The 23,338-nt window shown below is 39.0% G+C and overlaps 1 protein-coding gene, 1 long non-coding RNA gene and 1 pseudogene across 3 annotated transcripts; 1 reads left to right on the forward strand and 2 right to left on the reverse strand.

Annotated features, from left to right (window-relative positions):
- Positions 1-4,159: 4,159 nt before the first annotated feature.
- LOC145972040 (uncharacterized) lies at positions 4,160-7,417 on the reverse strand. Of its 2 annotated transcripts, none has more exons than XR_014439030.1 (3): positions 7,276-7,417; positions 6,152-6,396; positions 4,160-4,449 (listed from the first exon to the last, which is right to left on the reverse strand). It is a non-coding gene; the product is annotated as an uncharacterized LOC145972040 (long non-coding RNA). The 2 variants fall into 2 exon arrangements; XR_014439031.1 differs by having other exon boundaries at positions 7,347-7,405.
- A 1,288-nt stretch (positions 7,418-8,705) lies between these two features.
- On the forward strand, positions 8,706-10,656 carry LOC145971938 (uncharacterized; annotated as a pseudogene).
- A 7,555-nt stretch (positions 10,657-18,211) lies between these two features.
- Positions 18,212-18,733, reverse strand: LOC145972413 (uncharacterized). Its single transcript, XM_083100993.1, has one exon. It carries the CDS (start codon positions 18,731-18,733, stop codon positions 18,212-18,214), a length of 522 nt encoding a protein of 173 aa, XP_082957119.1.
- Positions 18,734-23,338: the final 4,605 nt, after the last annotated feature.

A 23,338-nucleotide genomic window follows, 5' to 3' on the forward strand; every position in this document is an offset into this window, starting at 1 on the left:
ACTTGAGCCGTAAATTTCTGAATCTTGTCTAAAATATAAAGGAAGTTATACATATAAAATGATTTCGTAATCCTAACACCGCTAATGATAGATATTAAATTAAGAGCGCATAGTTTTGACACGTGAGGTGGTCTAAGAGGAAGTCATAAACATATCGGACATTGATTTCTTGGAGATGTCAACCGACACTTCCGATAATAGTCGCGTACTACTCTTTGATCACCGCCGCGCTTCTATAAAAAGGATATCTATGTCAAAACAATTGATAAGTAATTCAGTAGTGCTTCCGAGAACGACGTGATCCGATGTAGAGATCACCTTACTCGAGGATTCCTACAGCTAAAGATCATGCAAGGAACAACGAAATCGCTAGTATATAAACCCCGGATTCTAGGCGCGAGCGGTTCATTCTATCATTAATAATTAGCCAGTATAGCAGACTCGCTGTTAGTCGTTATTTTCGTAATCATTTTGCCGTTATTCTTTATTATTCTTTAACTCATTATAACTAAAATTTAATACTTTGTATCTGGAAGGATTGCCAAAGGACTGACGAAGATTTTCGCGGATAAATAAAAGCACGCGAATACATATATCTCCAAGATCTATCATCCAATCATGCCTAATACACGATCAACCGTTTCTGAATCAGGCGATACTGTAAGTCGCGCGGAACTAGAAATACTTAATAAAAGAGTAGCCGAGAAGGAGAAAATGCTGAAAGAACAAGCTCAAGCATTACAAGCTAAACAACGGGAATTAACTATTTTGCAACAAAATATTGAAAGTAGAAGCGCGGATGCTGGCAATGGACAGATTGATATAATACTAAATACGTTGCAGGAACAAATCTCTGCTTTGAGCTCTTTACCTTTCCAAATGGAAAATTTAAATCAACGTGTCGCTCAACTTTCTAATTTAAACGCAGACTTACCTCCTAACCAACAGACGACTTACGACCATATCCCTGTAAGAAACCCTCCTCATAGATCCAGTCCGACGGACACTTCTCCAATCCGTCTTAAAGATGTAGTTGATTCAATTCCAAGATATGACGTACATAATATCTCGGTCTTCCATTTCACCAAAGCGTGTGAACGAGCCCTAGAATTAATTCCCTGTTATCAAGAATATCATTTGGTGCAATTAATAGTTAATAAACTACAGGGACATGCCTATACCGCTATAGAGGGCACAGAATACGAAACTATTATCGAACTTACAAAACGGCTGAAAAGTATTTTCGGCCCTAATAAATCTACTGATCAATATCGCGGTGAGTTAGCAAACATCTATATGAAACCGAATGAAAATATTTTCGATTACATTGGGAGAGTAAAAGAATTACGCACTGCTATCATCGACGGAGAGACTAGTCCCAGTGGATATATTGATGAAATTGTAAAACATCAAATTGAAATGAGCGTTAAAGATAATTTCGTAAACGGTCTCCCTTCTGACCTATTAATCCGCGTTAAGTTAGAAAGATATTTCTCGTTAGACGACGCTATTATATCCGCTATACAACTTTCTAAAACCTTAGAAGCAGAAAGTGCACGTAAACGAACCGTATCATCTTATAAACCTAATACTTCTCCCCGTGCGGATTTCACAAAACCTCCTCAACCCACTAACCAGTCATCAGATAATAACCCTCAACAATTGCCTCCTCGGAATAGCGCAACTCCTTTTATAAAACCACTTATTCCCGGAATACCTGGACCTAACTTCCCTGCTGGGAAAATTTGTCGTTATTGCAAAGCCCCTGGGCACTTAATTGATGAATGTCGGAAACTCGCTTATAGACGATCGGTTGAAAATAATCCTTCACGATTCCCTATTAATAATAATCAAAATAATCCGGGAAACGCACAGAGCGTTCCGGTAATGACCGACGTCCACCGGAACGAAGCTCAAATCGGATGTCCTCAACAAACTCCAATAACCATTGCGCTACCTCAGACCTCGACAACTGTCCTATCTCCTGTACCGAACCAATAAACGAAGACGCAAAATATAATAACTTACCTTCTGTCATTCTCTCTTCTACTGACTTAAAGAATAAATGCTCTTTCATGATCGATTCTGGCTCCGGTGTTAACTTAATAAAATAACATCTTATTAATGCAAATGTTATTATAAATAACGAAAAAACATTATCTCTTCAAGGTATATCCTCTAAACCTGTCCCTACCCTAAGCTTTGTTACTATTCTTCTACTTAACCGACCTACTAATTTTTACGTAATTCCAGACACAGTCAGTTTTCCTCAGGACGGCATCTTGGGGAATGTATTTCTAAAGGAACGAATGGCTAAGATAGATTATAAAAACAAATTGCTACATTACGACGACTCGAGCATTCCGTTTATAGAAACAATTCTTATTCATATCAAGAAAAGATCTGTTACACCATTTTTTGTTCATGTTGCTAATTCCGAAAAACAATACGGATATATACCGCGCTGTATACCGTTTGAAAAGGTTTACTTCGGAGATGCTATTGTCAAGAACATTAATGGAAAAGCTTATTTACCTATTTTTAATACCTCTGAATCAGAATATGATATAGAGGTTCCCACGGTTGAATTACAGGACTTTGATTTCATATTCCCATGTAACGCCGTCAAATTCCAAGGAAATGAGACGAGTAAGGGAATTGGTAATTCTCATGATTTAAAAACGAACTCCTGTAGGAAAAACGATTTTAAGGATATCACTGCGACCCTAAGGCTCTCAGTGATCAGTAATCATTCTACGAACAATTCCGTCGCCAATACCCGAGGGTTCTTGACGACTCAAAATAATTCCGAAAATCCTCTGTATTTCATTGAGACTCAAAATAATACTACTTTTGAGGAAGTCCACCGCGACCGCGTGTCCGCTATTATGCAGCTCCTGCGATTAGAACATTTAAATCCCGAGGAAGCTGACAATATCAAATCATTAATTCTTAATCATTCTGATAGATTTCATCTCCTTCACGACAAACTTGAAGCTACTAACGTTACTCAACATTTCATACCTACTACGGACGAAATCCCCATCCATACGAAACAATATTGATTTCCCCCGATTCACAAGAACGAAATTAACAAACAGGTTAATGAACTTCTGTCTCATGATTTAATCGAATATTCTACTTCCCCTTATAATTCTCCTGTATGGATAGTACCTAAAAAACCCGATTCATACGGTAATAAAAGATGGCGAATGGTTATTGATTACCGTTGCCTTAATGAAAAAACAATAGGAGATGCTTATCCTCTTCCTAACATAACTGACATCCTTGATCAATTGGGATCTGCCAAATATTTCTCCGTCCTTGATTTAGCTTCTGGATTCCATCAAATTCCCATGGCTTCCAAGGATGCTCCCAAAACTGCTTTCTCAACTCCTTATGGGCATTATCAATTCAAAAGAATGTCCTTTGGTTTAAAGAATGCCCCTGCAACATTTCAAAGATTAATGGATAATGTTCTCTCCGGATTACAAGGCAATGAATTATTTGTATACATGGATAACATAGTCATATATGCAAGATCATTAAAAGAACATGAAATTAAATTTAATAAATTAATGCAAAGATTGCGAGATGCAAATTTAAAGCTACAACCTGATAAATGCGAATTCTTACGACATGAAGTAGCTTATCTCGGACACATAATCGGATCCGACGGAGTTAAGCCCGATCCAAATAAAGTAAAATCCATAGCCGAATTTCCTGTACCAAAAACCGCGAAAAATATTAAGCAATTTTTGGGTTTAGCCGGATACTACAGACGATTCATTCCAAATTTTTCTAAAACCGCTAAACCACTAACCGACTTATTAAAGAAAAATAGCACTTTTAATTGGCAGTTACATCAAGCAGAAGCGTTTAATACATTAAAACTCTCTTTATGTTCCGAACCCGTACTTCAATACCCTGACTTTACTAAACAATTTATCTTAACTACCGATGCATTCGGATATGCTATCGGAGGAGTACTCAGCCAGGGACAAATTGGGAAAGACTTACCGATTGCTTATACTTCTCGTATTTTAAACAGTGCTGAACAATGTTATTCCACAATCGAAAAGGAATGCTTAGCAATAGTCTATTGCACTAACCATTTTCGACCTTATTTATACGGAAAAAATTTCACTATCGTAACCGATCATAAACCATTAATCTGGCTTCATTCAATTAAAGATCCTTCCTCCAGATTATGGAAGTGGAGAACAAAATTGGCCGAATATGAATATAATATACAGTATAAAAAAGGAAGTTCAAACCATAATGCCGATGCCTTATCTAGAAATCCTCCTGCTAATTGTGTTGTACCCTTCTTCGTTGCTAATAACCCCGACGAATCCTCTAACGACTCTATTTCCTCCGAACGTAGATCTGATATAATTGAAGATGCATTATCTCCACTATCTGAATTCTCTCCGTACGACTCACAATCTGAAAATAATGAACGCGTGTTAGAACGACCGAATATAGTAATACAAGAATATTCAAGCGACGACGAGGAGGATAAGGATGAGCGGATGGTTGACAATTCAGATTATAGCGAAAATCACATATACGAAGAAATTTTCGATATTAACGAAGAATACACAAGATATCGATCAACTTATCATTATTGAAAACCGAGATAGCTTATTAAAACAGGCAGATAACCATGTAATTTTCATTTATTTAAACGGAACTCCTTTTGATAATGGTGCCAAAGAATACCAAACAGCTAATTTATTACCAAATTATCAAGATCTTACTCACGAGAGGGCTAATGTGAAAACTTTCGGTCAAAGAACTCTAATATCACTTCCAATTAAACTCGATAATCGAACACGTGTAGAAGCTCAATCGTTGGAAAATTGCATACAATCACTTTTAGACGTAGTGACTGAATTGTAGATAACCTCATTCAGTATTAGTAAAACCGATCACTTTGATGATTTACCTTGGCATCACATAATAAGTCGAATTCAGGCATATTTAAGGGAATTACCGTTTTGCATTACTATTTGTAAAAATTTAGTACAAATTCCTCCCGCCGAACAACGGGAAGCATTAATAATAGAAAATCATGCATCAGCACACGGTGGTCACAAAGGCATTACTAAAACGTACAATCGATTAAGACCTCATTATTATTGGAGCACCATGAAGAGAGACATACAAAACTTCATTCAAAAATGTCAATGTCAATTAAAGAAATTAACGCGGATTAAAACAAAACAGCCTATGATAATTACAGATATTCCCGGTTCTGCATTCGATAAGGTATCTTTAGATATCGTGGGCCCCCTCCCTATTACAACCTCCGGATACCAATATATCTTAACTATGCAAGATTTACTAACAAAATATTCAATAGCCGTTCCATTAAGAGATGCAACCTCCTTATCTATAGCTGATGCTTTCGCGAAAAATTTCATCTGTATATACGGAGCCCCTAAAACCATTCTTACAGATCAGGGAACTAACTTCTTATCCGCCTTAATACGAAATTTAACTAAAAAATTCAAAATCCAACATTTTAAAACCACTGCTTATTACCCACAATCTAATGGCTCAATCGAACGATCACATCACGTATTAATAGAATATCTAAAAACTCAAATTTTAAAAGAAAAAGAATGGGATAATTATATTAATTTGGCAATGTTTTCATATAATACTAGTGTCCATGAAGGAACCAAATTCTCACCTTTCGAATTAGTCTTCGGTCATATAGCATGACTTCCTTCTGCCCACGCACCAATCGATGCAAATCTTGAACCCACTTACCAGGACTATTTAATAAATCTGTTTAATCAAGTATGTGACCTGCAAAAAGAAGCACGTCAAAATCTTATAAGATCTAAAGAAAGAAGTAAGCATTATTATGATAAAAATCTAAACCCTCAAAACTTTCGTGAAGGCTCATATGTATTTTTATTAAAAGAACCCGCGAGAGAAAGGGAAATTTTCCGATCAATATACTGGTCCTCATAAAGTCATAGAAATTTTATCTCACGGCAATGTTAAAATTATGGTCAAGAATAAATCTCGAATCGTACACATTAATAAACTAAAAATTTCTCATATCGAACCCGGATGAAAATTAATATACTATCTTTGGTTTCAGATATATTGGCACCGCCAACTAAAGCGTTACCTTCTTTAACCACATATCATCATCTTCGTTTCTCCTATTGCATTAAATCTACTGTTATCGCAAAAGGGAACACAACTTCATCAACTCCGTTATAACAGATCCTGTAATGCTCATGCCAGATTATTTTTCCTTCCAATGTATTGTCACCTGCTCTTAGATAAATCACCACACCAATGATTGTTTATGATAACTGCTCACAATCCATTATTACTTTTAGATCCTTACATGAACGCCAGACTTGTTACCTGAAACATTTAATTTCCCTCATTATTGCTTTAAATCAAGAAGGAAACATACATTAAAGAATAATTAATTTTGTCTTTCTGAAAATTTTAATTAGAATTTTGAAATGTGCATAGCAAAAAATTATAAATATACACCGCACCCTCTTTTAATTTCTTTTCCGAACTTATATGAAATAAAATATGTACGCACCCCGACTTCGCAATTCACCGAACCATATAACAGAATTTGTAATAAATGTTACGAAGCTAGGAAACCGCTTGATTATGAATCAGAAATACTTCATGGTTTTCTGGATGGAAATTTGACTCCCTACAAATGCAGTATATGTAAACATGAAATAGTGGAAATGCGTTCAATCCTACAATGCGACGATTGTTTTAGATCTTATGTACAATTTATTACCGATTTCAAAATATGTAACCCTAATAACATCGCACTCTTATTATATGACGTCAAATCACACAAAATCATATATCTTTTTGTTTATAACGATGAAACTCAATCCACTTCTCAAATTTCGGAATTCGAATCCCCACAATTATAAAATTTTAAATAACATAACTACAAAATCTTGTAAGATTGAGATGAAGAAACGAAAAGAAGAATGCGAGAGGGGCGATTGATTGGAGAAAGCATATGAGAATGAATGTAGCGCGTATCAAATTACGAATGTCAGGCCGTAATGCTAACGGCGAAAGGAAAGGGTTTAAGATATAAACAAAAGGATAAACATTTAGAGATGGGTCAGTACGTTACTGGGACGCCCGAGGGAACGTCACAAGGAAATAAGACGTGAAATCATCAAGTAAAGTGAGGAAAATAAAATATATATATATATATAATAAGAGTAATAATAAGTAAATAGTAAAAGATATTACCTTCCTTTTTTTTTAGAATGTGCATCCCAGTAGCGTACAAACCAAAGATTCACAAATTACTGCGAGATTACCCGGGGTTGTACGCAGTAAAATGCGTACAAAGAATTGGACGACAGATGATGTCCCCTGGGACCATATACTGTGCCGATTGTCCCGTCCACCCCTTGCTTAAAGCTCTCTCAGCACCTCTCCATAGCCATGAGTTCATTGAAGGCCCTATCGCAGAGATTCGATGTGCAGCATGTAAAAAATCCCTGGAAACAAGAATCCAGTCAGTTTTTAGGTGCGAGCAGTGCTTCTCTGCGTATATAAGAGAGTACCGCCTATTAAGTGAAGTAGACTACTATGATATGAATAACATAAGTATATTCCGCTATGATGTAAACGCCAACCGCACCGTAGAATTAGGAGTGTTACCCGAGCTTCCTCCTCCTGAGAACTTAGACGAAATTCGGGAGGATATCCTAGAACCTTATTATATGACATAATCATTATTATTAAGTACTATATATATATTCTCATTATCATCAATTGTAATTAAGGTAATCAACTTTTACATATACATACATGAAAAATAAATAAATAAGAAATAATAATAATAATAAAAAAAAACACAAAAACGTCCATTTAAAATTTTAGAATAAGATAAAATGAATAAAAAAAAAACATACATTTTATAACCCTCTACTTACACGCATGTATTCCAATATTAACCGCTTAATGCCTCATTTATTAATAATTAGACAAATTTAATAATTAATAAGTTCGATATAATATTAATAAAAAAGGAAAAATATATATATCAAACCTTTTATATATAAGAATAAGATAAATAGAAACGAATAAATATATACGCATTCTATAAGCTTTTACCTATATACCTGTACATGTACTCAAATACCATGCATATTATAAAAATGTATTATTGCAAACATTATCATACTATAATGCCATGATACACCTCAATTTCTACTTCTCAAGGTAAATATCTATTAATAATTAGTAAAATTTAATATAGTATCGGAAAATATACATAGGAATAATAACTAAACTTAAATACGAATTATAGTTCATAAGTTACATAAGTATATTGTATAATTACAGAAATGTTAGAATACCTTGCGATAGTGATCCTTGTAGGGGCCACCAATTCCCTCATTGGATTTGATTGCGGCGGACAGCATCTAAATATTACTTCAGTATCCTTGCTAGATGTTGGCGAATGTAATCTCGATTATCGAAAACCTAACACAAGCGATACATACGTTCAACTCTTGCAACTCTCTGATTATAATCATGCTGAAGTTATCCAATGTAAGGTCGAAATATCGCGAACGATTTATTACTGCGGAATGCACTCACATGTCTCTGTAGTTCAGAATGGAAGAGCGGATTATATTCACGAAACTGGATACACGCAGTGCTTAAGGATGTTCCAGGATGGAACGCTCTCTCTCGGAGTTGGAAACCTTGTGTATGGACTAAAGGCCAATCAGACTACTTATCGCAGTCTCACCCTAGCAGGACGTCTCAGTAACGACGGAAGCTGTAAGGGTACTCAGTATTCCGACCCCTACGGAACCTGGGACGACGTCGTGGTTCAAGCCTCAGTCAAAATATCCATAAAATCTTCATACGTTCCTGTGCAATTAAATTCCGGGAAAATAATATTAAAATCCGGAACTGTATGTACGTTCAGTGAAAGTTTCTGTATTGATTCAGATGATGGATATACTTACTGGAAACCTGTGCCTACGTCATCTTGTAATTTCCACCAATACGATGTCCTTTATAAAGGCCCAGCAACTGTAATCAAGGATGATATGACCGGCTCTTCGTCCCCAATCATTTATAGTTTAACGACACAAGATATTACCTTTGCCCTCACCAAAACCAGAGAGCAGCCTTTGTGCGGATACACCTTACTGGGCACAGAACATCCAAAGTTATTTATTCTTGAAACCAAGGAGGGAAATACTTTCGTCCATCGAGGCATCATTCCGGTGGACAACTTAGACATCTTCGCCTACATGAATTCTAAATTCATATATGTAGAGAAACATGTTCGCCATCAGATGACTTCCTTGTATCATAATGTTATGCAACAGAAATGTGAATTAGAAAGACAGGTTATAACTAACGCCTTGTCATTTGCCACCCTTCAGCCAGACGAATTTGCATATCGGTTAATGAAAGGACCAGGCTGTATGACAGTGACGACTGGGGAGGCTACACAAGTTATAAAGTGCATACCTGTGGACGTTATAATAAGGAAAACTAAAGAATGTTATACCGAGTTATCTGTAACTGTACGTAACTCATCATTTTTTCTTACTCCCAAATCCCGAATAATTACCAAATTTGGGAATCAAAGGGAATGCAGTTATGAATTACCCACCATGTATCGTATCGAAGACACCTGGTGCAGTTCACACCTGACGCGCAAGTCAGACAATCAGCTCTGCAGCAACTACAACCCATGACAACCTTGTCCTGGAAGTACTTAACACCAGGACCACTCGCTGTCAGCGGAATATACTCTGAAAAGGATATAGAGAAGTTGAGGGATCATATCATGTTTCCTGCAGAGAAACCTGCTCTTCTCAACACCGTTGCCAGAGGACTCACCGACCATTCCATCAACGGAGATGCAATCTCGATGTACAGCCTGTTGGATGAGGCCTCTCTCAATAAAATAGTTGAGAACAACGCTTCTCGAGTATGGAGAGGATTCGTCACATTTGGTTCAGCAACTGCTGGAATATTCGGTATCCTGTTAGTCATCCGCATCGTTAAACTCGTGGTTGATACAGCTATCCACGGCATATGGATGCATTTACAGCAGCATGCATTTACTCGGAGCTATCTGGGGCTCTGTCACACATCTGTTATTGCACCTGGCACGTGGACCCGTTGACAAAAGAGACAACATCCAAACCAATGAAATACCGACTCAGACTCCGACTGCGCCTGAAAAATTAACAACAGAGGAGATCCCGGAAGTAAACAAATCCACCGACGCTGTCATCGAACCAGTAACCTCAACTTCCGAAAATTATTCGTACCAGACTCTAAGTGAGCGATTAAAGACTCTAGAACAAATCCCTACGAGCACATCGGAATTTGTTCTTAAATAAGGGGGGAGGTGTGACGTCCCGCCATCTTAAAATTACTAGATTTAGTTACAATTCGCTTACCCATCTTATTTCTTTGCTATATCCAAGGAATAAGAATGAATATTCAATTCTATTATTCGTAATTCAATTTTACTCACTATTATCAATTATATTACTATTAATTTTAATTCTAATATATGCGCATACGAATTCTAACGCTTAAAATATCAATTATAATATTTGCTTACCGTTTTATTCTACACGGTTATTTAGCCCGCTAATTAAATAAGTACTCCCTCAATTAATGTATAATGAGGACTTTATATACGCGCTAAAATTCGAATTTAGATTTTAACAAACGCGACTGAAAATATATAATTTAAGCAATAACAAGTAAGGTATTTCAAAGGAACTGTTGAATTGATCTTAAATATGAATAAATACAAATATATTTAAACACTTTGAAATGCTTTATTTAAAATTCATTATGGGATCATAACCAGTGGAAATAACTTTCTCTATATGCTACAACTTAAAATTAATCTATTCTAACTTGAGCCGTAAATTTCTGAATCTTTTCTAAAATATAAAGGAAGTTATACATATAAAATGATTCCGTAATCCTAACACCGCTAATGATAGATATTAAATTAAGAGCGCATAGTTTTGACACGTGAGGTGGTCTAAGAGGAAGTCATAAACATATCGGACATTGATTTCTTGGAGATGTCAACCGACACTTTCGATAATAGTCGCGTACTACTCTTTGATCACCGCCGCGCTTCTATAAAAAGGATATCTATGTCAAAACAATTGATAAGTAATTCAGTAGTGCTTCCGAGAACGACGTGATGTAGAGATCACCTTACTCGAGGATTCCTACAGCTAAAGATCATGCAAGAAACAACGAAATCGCTAGTATATAAACCCCGGATTCTAGGCGCGAGCGGTTCATTCTATCATTAATAAAATTAGCCAGTATAGCAGACTCGCTGTTAGTCGTTATTTTCGTAATCATTTTGCCGTTATTCTTTATTATTCTTTAACTCATTATAACTAAAATTTAATACTTTGTATCAATCTGCTATATCGTTCATAAAATTCAAATAAAGAAGTTATACTTGTGCAAATTCACTGTGTCAATCTTTGGAGATTCCCAGACCTTACTTAGACGAAGGCGATCGAGACCAACCGAAACCGACATCTGAGTGGTAAGTACCAGATTTTGTCCCATTTTATGCTTGTCTTCGTGTGATAATATTCACCTTCCTTGCATTCACAACATTTCCTGAAACAAAACATCGAGGATTAAATAAACAAGCATACTGTCAAGCACTAGCACGTCGCTGGCAGTATTCCTCCCTCTTATTCCAGCACAACTTGTTTTAACTTGTTATTCTATTCTGATAAGCGTCAAAGCAAAAATTAATTAGAACTCCAAAATCGCCCTCATCAATTGAGCGTCGTAGCTTCCCTTCTCTGAAGATTCCTTCATCTCCAGGCATTCTCTGCCATGCCGGAGAACTCCTCACTCTCCAATTTTTATTCTTAAAAATTCATTACCACTTTTTACCCCAAAACCAGATTTCCATCGTCTCCGGGCATCCACTGTCATGCCGGAGGCATCCGACATCCTAAACCAATTCGCTTAATCGACTCTTCATTGAAAATACCAACGATATTTGGATTTGCATAAATTTCTAACGTTGCTATTAGGATAAAACGTCTTTCCACACACATAGGTATAACATCTTCGCGGTGCTGTGCACAGATTTTATTATCCATTCACCCATTCTTCCGTCGCTGCCGGGCATCCACTGTCATGCCGGAAGCATCCTAAGTTCCCTACCCTTATACGCAATTTCCGTTATCATAACTTTATTCTGCCCTCAAGTTCCATCGTCCCCGGGGATCCACGGTCATGCCGGAGACATCCACATATCCTTATGAATTACTCCTTCATTGACGTTTTAGCTAAAACAAAATTGCAAGAATAAACGTACTATGTGCTAATGTGCGTTGACGCTGATTCAGTTAATAATAATAAGAGCAAATAAAATACCACTTTCCTCAACCAATACTATATTCTACCTGAAAAAATATATGTTAACATTAATATTATCTCTTTAAATGGTAACCCCATCGTCAGAATTCAAAAGAAAAAGGCATAGAGCAGGAAAAATAACCCGTGAATATCGTGACGCTTCTCGATTCCGTCGGATCAAGAGATTAGAATTAAACTCAAAGCATATCCTTGTCAAATCAGAAACAAGGGTCTTCCTTCCAGAAAGTTTTGTCTCCACTTTAAAGGCTAAGGCTAAATTCCTCTTTTACTTACCGGAAAATTTTACTTCACAGAAATTTCTTCGAATAGTTACCTCAAACGTAGAATTTGACTCTTTCTATAATTACTATTTGGAAATTATAAAAAATAAAGATACGATTGAAAACCCTTCATTAAATTCAATAGATCTGATAACTCAATTAAAATCCCAACTTCCGGAGAATCAGTGTGAAATAGAAAGTTACTTACAGACTCTCCAATGAGGCCTTCTTGCAACGATAAAGATTTTTTCGCCTTAACAGATGAGAAGCAAACTCGAGAGAATTCTCGATATACTCTTGGAATTCATAGATCAATATATCGCAGGTAATATCGATATCGATCAGCTAATGGATTTGATAGAAAATATCGAAATCCCATTTTAATAGATACCCTTTGCATATACAAATATATATATTTCAATAGTCATCCAATTATAGAGTTTCGCGGCTCCCTCACATTTTTCCGTAATCGATAAGTCAGATCCTCGCTCTCGGCATCCCCAAGGTATAGCCGGTGTAAGCAGGTTGCCTTGAAAACAAAGAGAGCGCACTTTTCTTTGGAACTGAGGCATCTAGGGGAAAAGTTGGTCACTGAGACGTGACAATATATATATATATATATATATATATATGTATATATATATATGTATACAGGGTGAGCCATTTTAATTAACGCACGCAATTATTTCGGAAACAAAGGATTTTAGAGAAAAATGTTTCAGACAAAAGTTTTATGGTTTCGAGGGGGCCATAAGATGGTATCATTGGTTTGACACTGAAGAGTCATTTGAAGGTCACGTGAAGGTCACTTCAATTTTTTTAAATGGAACACCCTATATATTTTTGCACACTCTTGTAGCTTATCTCGAGAGCTTTCCAAAACACTATAATTAAGTACCTTTTCGTTAAGTACTTTTTGAGTTATGAGGCTTGAAATAATTTCTTAATTTTACATAAACCGTAAAATATCTTGTAAAATATTCATTTTTCGATTATCTTACCTTAATACTTTTACGTACAAAATAATGAGAGGAATCAATTGGTGTAAAGAAAACACATAGTTGTTTTTAAGAAAAAATATGGAATTGTTAATTGCAAATTGCGTTTATCGCGTGATTTAATAGGCCTCTACCTATTTTCGTTGACATTCGCTGCAATTCTTTATCAATGGCGCCGGACCGTCGATGTGCGTTTCCTGCCACGGCTGATTGTAGTGTTCGTAACAGCGACGATACGTCTGAACCTCCGGATCCGCTTTTATGTGTTCTGGAAGTTTGTCCTACACGTAGTGGACGTAATCACCGCACGTTCTCAATAGAACTGCTTTCGGCACAAATTGTAGCTGTTCGACGCTCAAATTGCGAATATCGGAAGGATTTGTTAGCAGAACGAACATTTTTTCTCTACTGAGCGACTCGTGATTTCGCGCACCTATAAATAGGCAGGCGTTCGATCCAATCGGTAGTGTTGAAAAAAATGAGATTCGTGCGACAACCTTTGACGATACGCGTGACGAATTGCGACGACAGATTACGATCAATGGAGGACAATGCGGAGATGCGCAGGCACGGTACGATGCTACCGACTACTATACGCGCGATCGTTTGCGGTCCCTCGAATTGTGGTAAAACCAACGTTCTGATAAGTCTACTGGAAAGTCCGCACGGTGTACGTTTCGAGAACGTGTACGTGTACTCGAAGTCGCTGCAACAGCCGAAATATCGATATCTGGAGAATTTGTTGACATCGATTGATGAAATCGGCTATTTTACGTTCTCCAATAACAGTGACGTCATTCCACTGAGCGAGGCACGTCCAAACTCGATTTTCGTCTTCGATGACGTGGCGTGCGACAAGCAAAATACGATAAGAGAGTACTTCTCAATGGGTCGTCATTCAAACGTCGACTGCTTCTATCTCTGTCAGACGTACGCGAGAATACCAAAACATCTTATACGCGACAACGCGAACCTGCTGATCTTGTTTAAACAGGACGGTACTAACTTGAAACACGTGTACAACAATCACGTGAATACCGACATGTCGTACGAGGATTTCAGTGAATTATGTCGTACTTGTTGGCAACAAAAGTATGGATTCCTAGTGATAGATAAGGACAGCTCATTTACGAACGGGCGATACAGAAAAGGATTTAACGTGTTCGCGATACCGCAAAACGATTAGTCGCTGCCGACACTCTGTCGATGACATGGCTGAAAGCGATAATGTTCGCGAGCGTGAAAAAATTGCGAGGGAGATTGAGAAAACGAGCGAATCGATCCGCAAGAAACATCGCGCTTTGAAGACCGGCAAGATCGACGACGATATCGCGGTCAAGACCCATTTTAGACCTATTATCGAGCCACTACAAAAAATCGTCGACAACTCTAGCTTAATCGCGGTGAAAAACGAGCGGGAGAGTAACGCTATAATTAAAACGTTACCCATCAAACGGTACAAGGAAGAAGAGGAGGAGGAGCATACGACACCGAAAAAGAGACAACGATTGAAGGCGAATCGTTTATCGACATCGCATACATCGGATGAACTGCTGATAACCTCCACACCGTCCGCGACAACGAGAATCGTACAACCCACGATACCCGAATCACTCGCAATCGAAAATGTTTTCGAAACCACGGGCAACCCGCTCGAATCACCATCTGTTCGAAACATGTTACAAACGTTGGAAGGTCAAAAAATGTTACGAGAGTACTTCGGGCCACTGCCACAAAAGTACATGAGCGCTTTCCTTAGTGGCGACGAAAAAAATCAGATCGATCACGTGTACGGTGTCTATTTCAACGAGAATGAAATGTGGCTCGGTAACAAACGATTCGACATCGACAGATGACTCTATAATCATAGACAAAGTGAGGTACATTGGTACACCTGGATTATACGAGTTGATCTTCAAGAGAATTCCCGATGATGACATATACACTGAGGAGGATATGCAAAAATATAAGAGCATATTAATGGCGACGAGTGCGCATAAACGCCAATATGATGCGCAAGGTCAATTAAAGAGCAACAGGGGATACAAGTATAAACACATAATTGCACCGTTGATGTCGATCGAATCGAAAAAGAAAAAATGCGGTACGGGAGTATCCATGCCTCGCGCGATGACGCTAACCGACAATAAGATCGATTACGTGCACTGGGACGATCCCAACGAGCTAGTGGATCGTCTACGATTGCTCGATGCTTCGCGCCGAGCTGGCCACAACGCTCACGACAACGAGATCCTGTCGATTATAGAGGAACTTCGCGAAGTCGGCCTTATTATAAATTAAACGGTGTCTCAACGAAACTGATCAGTCGATCGACGTCACTCGCATCGAGAAAAAAAAATGCCCATCAACAAATTTGGATTATTCGAACAGAGAAATGAAGCAATTAGAACAAGCGATCATTGGGGTAAATCGGTGACAAGTTACTTGCGTCAAAACGCTCTGTGTCGCGTCGCTACGTACTATGACGCGAGGTCGCGCAAGATTCGCCGTGTAGCGCAACCTGAGGCTGATACCGATGCAGTCAACAAACTGTACGTGGAACAATGCGTTAAAACGTTGAAGAATCAGCAGAAAGAATCAGACGAGAAGCTGACTGCGTTCGAGAAGGACGTGCGAGCTTTGCAGACTGCGATAAACGAGTTTCAGCGTGCGATTAACACTAATTCAGAAACAGCTACGAGCGGTTAAGGAGCGGCTATTGTACAATTATTGAACATCTACAAAGGCTTATCGAACGAAGGGTTATCGAACTACAATGAGTGGCAGTGATCGAAGAGGAAACGGCTGTGAACGAGACTACGAACAATTCAAGAACAGCTGCGAATGAGGTTATGAACACTTCAGGAACGGCTGCGAACAAGGCTATGAACACGTCAGGAACGGCTACATACGAGGCGGCATACAACTCTGGAACGGCTACGAACGGGTCAGAAACCATTGCCAACGAGGCTGCGAACGGGTCAGAAACGATTGTGAACGAGGCTACGGACTACTTAGAAGCGACTACCAACAGGGCCAATTAAGGCAACAAACGGCTGCGAACAGCTATCGAACGGCAACGAACGGGGCAGGAACAGCTAACGAACGGCTATCGAACGGGTCAGAAACGGCTATCGAACGGGGCAGGAACGGCTAACGAACGGTAACGAACGGCTATCGAACGGATCAGAAACGGCTATCGAACGGGGCAGGAACGGTTATCGAACGGCTATCGAACAGTAACGAATGATAAAACGCACGGTGATACTCGGGGCACACATCGTTTGATCGACGAATCGAAACAACGATGGATCGGCGATCGGGAATAACCGAGGAAGCGAAGAAACAACATAGTTTAAAGAAACGGCAGTTGGTGAACGAATTGCACGCGCCGGCGAGAAAAAAATTTTCCCCGAAGACACGTCATAGTGCGGGGATACGATGATCTGTGGCAAGCTGACATTGTCGAGATGCGTCCGTACTCTCGTTTCAACAGAGATTACCACTACATACTCACAGTCATCGATGCGTTGAGCAAGCACGCGTGGGCCGCACCACTCAAGAGTAAAGGCGGAAGCGAGACAGCTGACGCTATCGCTGAGATAATTCGAAATAGCAAAAGATGTCCGAAAAACTTACAGACTGATATGGGGAAGGAATTTTATAACGCTGACGTGCAACGGCTCATGCGGAAACATGACATCAATCACTATTCTACATATTCAGTATTGAAGGCATCGATCGTTGAGCGATTCAATCGCACGCTGAAAAACGACATGTGGAAGATGTTTACGCTAAACGGATCTTACAAGTGGATCAGCGCGTTGCCGCGACTCGTATCGGATTACAACGCGCGCAAGCATCGAACGATCGGTATGCGACCCGTCGACGTTACCCCCGCGGTCGCTGAAAGACTCTTGACTACTGTGTATAACCGTGTAAATATCGCGGGTCCGGCAAAATTCAAAGTAGGTGACTCGGTACGCGTTAGCAAGTACAAGACAATTTTTGAGAAAGGTTACACGCCAAATTGGACAACCGAAGTGTTTAAAATTGTAAAAGTGCAGCATACTAATCCCGTAAGCTATCTACTTGAGGATTATCGTAAAAAACCTATCGCTGGAGCGTTCTACGAGCACGAGTTGCATCGCGCGAATTATCCGGACGTGTATCTCGTGGAGAAAGTACTGCGTAGGAGGGGTGACAATGTTTACGTGAAATGGTTGGGATTTGACAATTCGCACAATTCTTGGATACATAAAGACAATGTGATTTAATTCATACAGTGTTTATTTTTAATTTTCTGGAAAAATATATGTGTATAACATATATAATATTTGAAAAATGAAAATATACATAAAAATCCTTATCAATATTCCTTGCGATAGTACATGTATTTTTTAATATAAGATGTATGAGATATGCATTACATAAAAATATATGAAATATAAGAATACAAAAATCTTTATTAATATTTCTTTCACACACACACACATTTTACAATGGTATCTTATAATGCCCCCACGGTAGCGTATCGGTGGTTTCGGTTACGATATACCGCTTGTCGTCGTACGGACTCAGAGCAATTTTTGTCTCGCGGATTGTGTATACTTGGTGCAATTTTGATCGTATACACGACTGCTGGCGCGTCATTTCAATTTCTTCTTTCAAACACCGTGTGTAATCGTCAAACGTTATCGTTCTCGCGACAACGTTGCTCTTGACGCTTTTAACTTTCTTCGTATCCTTTTTCCCATCGACTCGTAATGCGTACATTTTTGCTCTGAGCCCGGCAAATTCGGTCATTATGGCACCGTTATTTTCATCCTTCATTAGACCAGGTACCTTTTTATTTACGAGCGGCATACCGTACGCATTGTTCGCAGCATAATCGCTAGTGTCGAATCTGCTGACGTCGCGCTTCATATTTTTGTACATGTCTTCGCACTCGATGTGATATATGAGACTATCGGTATCGGTGTACATGACCTTACATTTGTCGCGATACATTGGCGTCATATACTCGTGATGAAACTCGTACAAACATGTCTTGGATATGTCGAGTATACACATACCCACGTAGATTGGTTTGTAGAATTTCACCTCGAGTTTGCGCAATTCCACAGCTATTAAATTTTCCGAAAAGACGCTTCTGCTGTGGAAATTTGGTTTAGCGATCATTGCCTCTGCACCGTACCGCCCGTCCCAGTGCGTTAGTAATTTTACATCAACGCGATTGTGCACATTTTCCATCGTTTTGCCAAACACCGCATTGTTCATTAATTTGTATAAATTTTTTTCAAAATCGTTTTTAGCCAATGTTCTAAAATGTGTATTGAGTTCTATGTAATTTCGAAGCCAGGGAGATTGAGAAATCTGTAAAATTCTATGTATTTTTGTAACGCGAAGACCGTGACGCGTACACTGCTGCAGGTTGCGGTAGTGTATCACGTAACGCTTTTTATCGTATAGCGTTGCAAGCAGTTTGAATTCCCGCTTGCCAGGTGGTTTGTCGCGTGTCGGGCAAAACGGTAGGTCAGTGTGCGCATCGTGAAGATGTTGCGGATACTCGAGATCGACTTCGAGGATATAGCCTGTAGGCGAATCTAGCGCGATGGATGATACGTCAAAACTTGACACGTCGTCGACCCATCAAAAATCGGCGTAAGGCAACGGTTGACACATTGCCCATCCATATAAGTTATTTACATCGAAATACATCAAGTACGACGATGGTTTCGATGGATCGTATGACTCCATGTACTTGTTATTAGCACGCGCGTATCTGTTGGAACATTGACTCAGACCACCGCGTATACCGCGTTCGATAAACATGACCATGTCGATGTCGGTAAGCAATTCAAACGTAATCTTGGTATGCTTCAACATGGCGTCCCACGTGTATCCGGGGAGAGTATAGTAATACGCGGGGTCGAGCCCGTAACTTTCGATACATTTGTCGCGAAAGTTTTCAAAAATATCGGCTAATAACAAGACATCGATTTTAAGATATAAATCGCTATATTCGCCTAGCGTTCGAATGGAGAATCGCGTCCAGATGTTCTCGGCGTGCGCGTAATCGCTCTCGGATATAGTTTCACCGGTTAAGGAACTGTAAAATGATTCGCACGGTGGTAAACATGTATCTTGCAACTTGTCAACGGAATCGATGTATTCGTATGGAAACACACCTTTCCGTGTTAATAATTTGAAGTTTTCACTCGATAAATTTTGAAATTCTGATTTTAAAATATCCAATTTATCTTTATCTAGATAAGATGCTAATTTGTTGAGACTTGCCGTAAGAAATTTGAATGAATCGATGAAGCATAATTTTACTTGATTTTTTGGTTTTTCTTCCTTAAGATCAACATTTTTGGTAAACGATATATATTTCTCTTTCGTTATTGGAAGTAACTCGACTCTCCCTTCGAACGCTGTGGCTATTTCCTCGATAATGAAATGCGAATCATAACCGGATAAATTATGAAACACTATCGGAATACAGAAAGACTCTTTATAATTTAAATTACAATTTGAATGCGCGGGACCTCTGTACCGTCCAGTCAAATGGCAATGATCGCGTACGCGTGTATCGTCTTGCGCGAACGGTTTTTCGCATATATGACATTGAGTAGCGCTATTAAATTTTTCACACTCTTCGAATGTTAAATCTACCATAGGGACATTAGTAGTTAAAATATTTTTTACACGAAATGCTAACATTTTAAGTTGCTCGACGAACCATGCTATACAATCGGTACTGCGACGCGAATAATATGCGGATAATGAGTCGTCGTACGAGCAATGTATATAATATGCTATGCTAAATACTTGATGGTGCTGGCACATATTCTTCTCTTCCTCCATCTTGGCCAGAACGCATTCCAAGTCGGCGTACACGATGAATGGAAGCTGCTCTTTCCTGTTGTAATTGTTGAACGATAACCACTTGTCCTTATCGCTCGGTAACCGGATAGCGCAGTCGTTTATTTTTCCGCAGTCTACCGTATGTGACTGCAACTTGTCGTCCGAACCAAAGTAATGCAAGCATCTATAAAAGAAAATAAAAATTTTTTAAAAATTAAAGATTTATATACAATTTGCTACATAACTTATAATTATTTAAATTATACATACCGATCGCAGATATATCTTTGACCGTTGTGTTTGCTCAGTTGCGAGCTCACGAGCCGGGATAAATTTTTGATCCATGCGAAATGTCCGATATTGTTGCCGTCTTCCACGTATAGCAGATTCACATGCTTGTCCCGCTTCTGCTGCGAAAGACGTATCGGAACAATGCCGTTCTTCTCTTCGATGCTGTAGACGTTGATCGAAATATCGTTGACAAGTTCAAATTTTTTTAGTTGGTTCAACGTCATCGGAAACTCAATATTTTGTACATTTAACACCGTCGTATAGTGGGGATATGAAGATTCCCGATTCGTGTCTCTTTCAGCGGGATATAGAGCGGCCACCACTGCCCACGCGAAACACGCATTGTCTTTTGATTGTACGTTAATCACCGCTCTCTTCATCACAATCTCCCGCGGCAATTTTATATGACATCCCGCGCGCATAGGATTATACTTATTTATATTTACAGTCAAATTCTGTATTCGCGACAATGCCCACCCGCTATCGCGTTCCTGAAATTCTTCCAGCGATGCTAGAGTGGGTTTGATAACGCGACGCTCGTATCACTCGTGTAAATCGGATGTGCGAAAGAGTTCACAGTTTCTCGTATTGGTACTTTTATTTGCGCGCTTATCACCGGACACAAATTCACCATTGAATATAGTGTTCACTTTTACACTGTTGTGTCTTCTTATAACGTCCTGCACATGTTCTATCACAATGTCTTTGGCGTCCTCGAGAAATTGGCGAGGTTCGATGTGATTATAGTTTATCACCGCACCAGTCAGAATACGGTTATCGAACGCGGTATCAATCTCACGCCACACAAGTTCATTTTGATGCGCGCTACATTCGGCACCCGCGTTATTGTCGCCACTGTAATTACCACCACTGGGCATAAACTGTCTCTGCAATCGAGTCTTTGCACCTTCGAGTCGCGCGATCCGAGCAATCAGCGATTGTCGATTCCCGATCGATAATCGTAGTCGTTTGATTCGACTTTGCTCTTCCAGCGACTCGATGTACTCGTTGCATCGTTGTAGCCATGCAAAATATTCACCCAAGGTGGCAATTTGGCGGGACCGCTCCACCAGGTCGCATTCAATCTGCTCGACGTTTTCCATTTCTTCACAGAGTGCAAATTGGGCATATATTGCACGGAAATCTTATATACAACGGCTCGCTACACCTTGAACAGAATCGGCCATCCATCGCATCAAGTGTTTCAATTTTATGCTTTCGAACAGCATACATCATTTGGCTATCCACGCCTTGCAATGCAATCATACACGAAGGACATACAGCTAAAGCACCACCCGTGGAATAATAACTGTATATGATACAAAATTTTGTACTACGTGCGTTTAAAGCATTAATTTCCGCAACAGACACTATTTTCTCTCTGAATTCCGTGGAGTTCTCACTGCAGTCACTAATGCAGTCACTGTCAGATGACAACGCGTGATCTTCGTCTTCCATTTATATATATATATTATCACACAACACTGACAGAACACTACTTTCTGACAGAACACTATACTTTTTGACTATACTTTTACTATACCGACGTGTCGATGCGCGTTCAAATCACGTACTGTGACTTGATGCGCTTCAATCCTCCCTGTATTTCGTCTAAACCTGTTTTTATCTTTGTGTAAAATAAAGAAGTATGGTGTATCATAATAATCATTTATTTACATCTCAGAAAGAATTCGTTCTCTCTCACACGCGCGGCAAGGGCACAAAGCAGCCGAATATCGGCGCTGATACGTTGCAATTCTTCCTAGAAAAAAAAAATATGGAAAATAATTCTGGGTCGGCTCTAATATCCAATCCTCTTCAAATACCGCTGTTTACCAGCCGGACATCGGTTTATGATTGTTTATACTTGCGATAAAACATCCAACACGTCCCCAAGCGTCCCCCACCCCGCGCCTCCGTACTATGATTTGATATTTTTCAATCCTCCTCCTCCTTATATATTTCATCCAATCCTTTCTCATCTTTTGAATGTTAGAAGCGAAGGTACAAAGCATGTACATCAAAAGAAAAAAAAAAGGAAGGGGATTGTAAGATCCAATCCTCTTCAAAGGAATACTGGTGTTTATATTGTTTATGTTAAAAATATATATAATGAAGAGGAGTCTGCTGCACTAGAGTGTCATTTCTTTCGTTGCTCTTCTGTGTTTCGGTGGTCTTGTGCAATGGCTGAAGAAAACGTAATTATCATCGACGATGATACGGATGATGATGATTATTGGATGGATCCAGTTGTGGCGGAGAGGATGGAGATAGAGAGAGAGGAGAGAGATGGAAGATGATGGATCTGATATAGAACCCTTGGCGAAGGACAGTGATTATGATAGTGACAATAGTGTCGATATTCTTGATGAACGGTTACAAAAGAAACAGCGAGATTTAAGCATACCTGAAATAATGACATACAATGAAGCAACAAAGATATGTTGCATTTCCTATTACTAT

Source organism: Camponotus vicinus, unplaced genomic scaffold (genome assembly GCF_025532165.1).
Source record: "Camponotus vicinus isolate PSW18456_S1 unplaced genomic scaffold, iyCamVici1.0 SCAF_5, whole genome shotgun sequence".
Lineage (NCBI taxonomy): Eukaryota > Metazoa > Arthropoda > Insecta > Hymenoptera > Formicidae > Camponotus > Camponotus vicinus.